Here is a 4,634-nt window from a genome sequence, read left to right as displayed (position 1 = left end):
CTACTGAGGCAGACATAGTTTTAATTTGCATTACAGAGTTTATAGAAACATTTCAAGTGATATATTAAACATACTTTTTTCTTCTTTCTAATAAACATTTCTGACAGTTATCTTGAATTTTAAGTGTTACTTAACAGCTAGAATGAGGAAAACAACTGTTAGTTTTCCCTGGGATAAGGGAGGAGGGGCAATACAACTTCAAAACAATTAACCAGGATCGTGGAAATAAGAGAAATAAGCATGAAGGGCTACTTTAATAAACCAAATAGGGGGAAGTATTTTAAAACCTAACTTCTACACAGTTATGTCTACGTTTGTTTGAAAATTCTTATAGAGATATGGAAAAAGTAGAGAAACTAAAATGAAGTTTTTCTTCTGTCTTTTAATGTGCTAGACCAGTGGCACTCAACCTTCTTAATGCTGTGACCACTTTGATACAGTCCGTCTGGTATAGTGACCCTAAACTACAGAATTATATTGTTGCTATTTCATAACTATAATGTTGCTACTTCTCTGAATTGTAATGTAAATATCTGATGAGCAGGATATCTAATATGTGACCCCTCCCCAAAGGGCCTTGACCCACAGGTTGAGAACCACTGTGCTAGAACTTCACTTTTTAAATGAAGTTTTACGAAGAAAAGCACAATGAGCAACTGAAAGAACTGAGCTGAGTAGTGGTATGTACACTCTCCTGCACTACAGGTGGGGATTTCTAAGTAAAGAACTTAATAAGTCCAAAATATTTGACATATCTATATCACTTAGTCTGAAATGCACTTGAAAGGGAGAAAAAAGAAGTGTTCTTAGAATTGATCTTCTATGGAGAAATATTTTGAACATGTCTTCAGATGATTTTGTTGTAGATATGACTGAATCTCACAGTGATGAATTTGTAACTGAAATGAACGAATATATTGAGCGATTTACAAGATGATGATTCTTAAAGAACTGTGATGGTAAAAATGTACATCAATGAAACAATGTATATTATATTATAAATAAATTGTCAGAGATCTATTTCATGTTTTGCAAGTAGTGATATTCAGAAATGTTGTAGGGTCTTTTTTACTGGCCCTTTTTATATTGAAAATTTTAAATATATATTTCCAGTCATAGTTATGTGTAATTTATATAAAACAAATGTGAAAATATATAAAATTACAAAGTGTTTAGATCTATTAAAAGATAAACCATATACAGAAACACAAGATAAATATAATAGTACATCTGGAACGCTCATAAGCCTGGACCAGCTCAAGGAGGTAAAAATACACTATCTTTGAGTATAGCAATTAAATAATGCACTTTTCTTGCCCAAAAAGACAGGGAACACATATTTTAACACCTGAAATTTCTTCTAAGCATTTACTGAGGAAATAAACTTGAATGTTACTAAGGTTGATTATAAAAATGGATTGTTAATAAAATGTACACAAATACAAAACAGATGGATATAGACATGAATATGTACACACATTTATGAATCAATCTATCTACTTCATTTTACATATTGTTTACATTAACCAACACAAAAATCAAGTACCAACAGCCAAAGGAAATATTTTAAAAGTATCTTTAATGACAGGAATGAAGCTCAGCAGTCTATGCGCATATACACACATACACACACGTGAAAAGCAGATATAAAAACAGTATGTACATTATAATATACATATATGACAATGCATAAGAACAATACTAGAGAAACAAGAAGATGTCTCAGAGGTTACTGAAAAAACACTGGGCACATAGAGATGAGTACAGTTGGAGAAGGCATGGGAGTCATTAGGATTGATTGCTGATAGCATTCTAGCATTCCATTTCTTCTGTTAAATCATCTGCTTAGTGATTTTGTTTTTTCCTGCAACATAGCTGATTTATTTTTATGGCAAGAGGGAAAAGGACAGAAAGCAGGAATGCAGGAAAGGGGTGGTAAACAGCATTCAATTCCAGTGAAATAACCACAACAGTGAAGATGCCATTTGCAGCTCATGAGATTGACTGCACGCGCTTGCGCACACACGCATACAGAGACATACACACAAGCAGAGAGAGAGAGAGAGACAGAGACAGAGAGGGAGAGAGAAAGAGGAGAGGAGAGGAGAGGAGAGGAGAGGAGAGGAGAGGAGAGGAGAGGAGAGGAGAGGAGAGGAGAGGAGAGGAGAGGAGAGGAGAAAGAGAGAGAGAGAGTTAGAGCGGACCATGAGGCTGTGCAGGAGACATGAGCATACCCATTTTTTTTCTTTTTACTAGCTGCACTGGCTGGCTGGCACAAATACAAACTGGTACAATGCTTATGAAAGGGAGCCTTTTGGCAACACACAGGGAAAGTCTTTGAAGTGTCTATATGTGGATCCTGCAAGTCCACAGTTAAGGAGAGAGCATCCAGGATGCTAGCCTAGATTTGGCTTGACAAGGAAGGATTCACTCCTCAGGGCACACAGTGTTGGTTTTAAACACAGGGAAAGAACTAGGCACCACCTGAATGTCCAACAATGCAGGAATGATTACAGAAATGTTAAGGTCCATGGATAGATACACAGGAGCACTCTGCAGGCACTGAAGATGACGGTCTTATCATAAGCCTGTTGAATAGCATGGAAAGAAGTTCAACGCGTTGATTTCTGTTTGGTTTTAGTCGCTGAAAAAAGCAGGTTAAGAAACACCACATACATGAACCACTCTACAAGAATGTTAATAGGGAAGGTGGGTCTGGGGTGAGAGGCAGAGAGAAGGGGAGCAGAGAGCCTGGAAAAACAGCACACCAAAGAAGATAAAAGGGCTTCTCTCTGGGTATTAGGATGGTGGGAAGCAATTAGACTCTTGCTTCTTTCTCCCACATCAGACTTCCTTCTCCTTCCAGACATTTCTACCATGAATTGCATCACCTGTGCAGTAAACAAAGAGACAGAAAAAAATGCTTTTAAGAATCAGACCGACCACCACCGGGAGAAGAGGCAGCCTTTAACCTCTCCAATGGCACAGATTAGTGGGATTATCCTCTACAAGGGGCCCTTGCTGGGGTTGGGGAGAAAGGGAGGGAAGGAGAGGGCATTAGAAGAGAGGGGCTGAGAGCAGAGAGGGGATGGGGAAGCTAGCTAGCTAGCTCTGAGGTTGGGGGGGGTGGGGGAGAGGAGAGGGGAGGGAAGAGAGAGGGAGAGAGGGCAAGAGAGGGAGGGAAGGAAAGAGGAAAAGAGGAGCGGGGAGGGGTGAAGGGGGAGAGGAAGGAGAAGGATGAGGGGAAGAGAGGGAGGGGGAAGAGGGGGGAGAGAGAAACCTGCACTCCCAATACAATACACTGCTGGTGGGTTGGGGGGTGGGGGGCTGTAAACGGGGTGGGAGCCAAGATGTGGCTCTACTGGCTGGGTCCTGGGAAGTCTTCATCGAAAGGTGGCCTCGTCATCGGAGTCGTCGTCGAAATCCTTGAAGTCAGCGCTGGTGGACTGGCGCGCCCAGGCTCCCCTTTCGGCCTCTCTCTCCTTGTGGGACTTGAATCTCCCCACGAAAATCTTGCGGTAGTTCAGGAACATGCCATTCAGCGCATCTATGGCCCGCTCGGCCGACTCCTGCTTCTGGAAGTGCACGAACCCATAGCCCTTGGGCCCCTTTTCGTCACAGGCCACCTTGCAGGACAGGATGTTGCCAAAGGCCGAGAAGATGTTGTACAGCGCCTTGTTGTCGATGGTCTTGCCCAGGTTCTTGATGAAGACGTTGCCCACCCCGCTCTTGCGGAGCGACGGGTCCCTCTGGGACCACATGATGCGCACTGGCCGGCCATTGATAACGTCAAAGTTCATGGTCTCCAGGGCCCGCTTGGCGTCCACCGGTTGCTGGTAGTTGACATATGCGTAGCCCAGAGAGCGCCGGGTGACCTTGTCCCTGCAGATGCGGATGGACAGGATGGGCCCGGCAGGGCTGAACTTCTCATACAGCATGGACTCGGTCACCTCGGGGTGCAGGTCGCCCACGTACAGCGAGGCCGTGGGAAAGTCTGGGTTCCCATCGTCCGAGCCCCCGGCCGCCGCCTCTTCCTCCTCTGCAGCCAAGGCTGCTGCCAGCTCTTCGTCCATATCCACCCTCCCATAGGAAGGCGACGCAGCCGCCTCCGCCAGGCTGGCCTCCTCAAGGCTGGCCTCCGCCAGGCTGGCCTCCGTGGCTGCCACCGCCGCGGCCGCGGCCGCGCCGCCGGCCTCTGCCTTCTCCCCGGCCAGGGCCGCCGCCTCCCCCAGGCTGGCCTTCGCCGGGACCTCGGCCTCCACCTCAGCCTCCACCTCTGCTTCCGCCTCCGCCACGGAGGCCTCCGCCACCGCCTCCGCCACGGTCGCCGCGGCCGCCTCCGCCGCTGCCGCCGCCGCCGCTGCCGCCGCCGCTGCGGCGACCTCCGCCGCCACTGCCGCCGCGGACGCCACGGTCACCGCTGCCGCCGGGCCGCTGCCGCGACCTCCCTTCCCGGGAACTGAGGGGGCGGAGAGGCGGCGAGGGCCGGTGGGTGCCGGAACGCGGGCCGGGGGCTCGCGCGGCGGCCGCGGACAGGGACCCCGCTGTGGCGGAGCGAGCGAGTCACCCGGGGTGGCGAGCGCCGGCTGCTAGCGCGCAGAGCCGACTCCGTCTCCGCAGCCCGCAGCCTGCCC

The 4,634-nt window shown here is 47.9% G+C and overlaps 1 protein-coding gene across 1 annotated transcript; it reads right to left on the bottom strand.

Moving 5' to 3' along the window:
- Positions 1–1,562: 1,562 nt before the first annotated feature.
- Positions 1,563–4,208, bottom strand: Pabpc1l2b (poly(A) binding protein, cytoplasmic 1-like 2B). Its single transcript, NM_001384267.1, has one exon. The coding sequence runs from the start codon at positions 4,071–4,073 to the stop codon at positions 3,384–3,386; it is 690 nt and encodes a 229-aa protein (NP_001371196.1). The 5' UTR covers positions 4,074–4,208; the 3' UTR covers positions 1,563–3,383.
- Between the last annotated feature and the right edge of the window lie 426 nt (positions 4,209–4,634).

The sequence above is a fragment of the Mus musculus genome, chromosome X (assembly GCF_000001635.26).
Source record: "Mus musculus strain C57BL/6J chromosome X, GRCm38.p6 C57BL/6J".
Taxonomy (NCBI): Eukaryota; Metazoa; Chordata; class Mammalia; order Rodentia; family Muridae; genus Mus; species Mus musculus.
The sequence above is the reverse complement of the archived record's forward strand: the minus strand, read 5'-3'. Positions and strand labels throughout refer to the sequence as shown.

Bases quoted from the DNA above. Each gene is read 5' to 3' on its own strand.
- Pabpc1l2b (NM_001384267.1), bottom strand. From the start codon at position 4,073: ATGGACGAAGAGCTGGCAGCAGCCTTGGCTGCAGAGGAGGAAGAGGCG.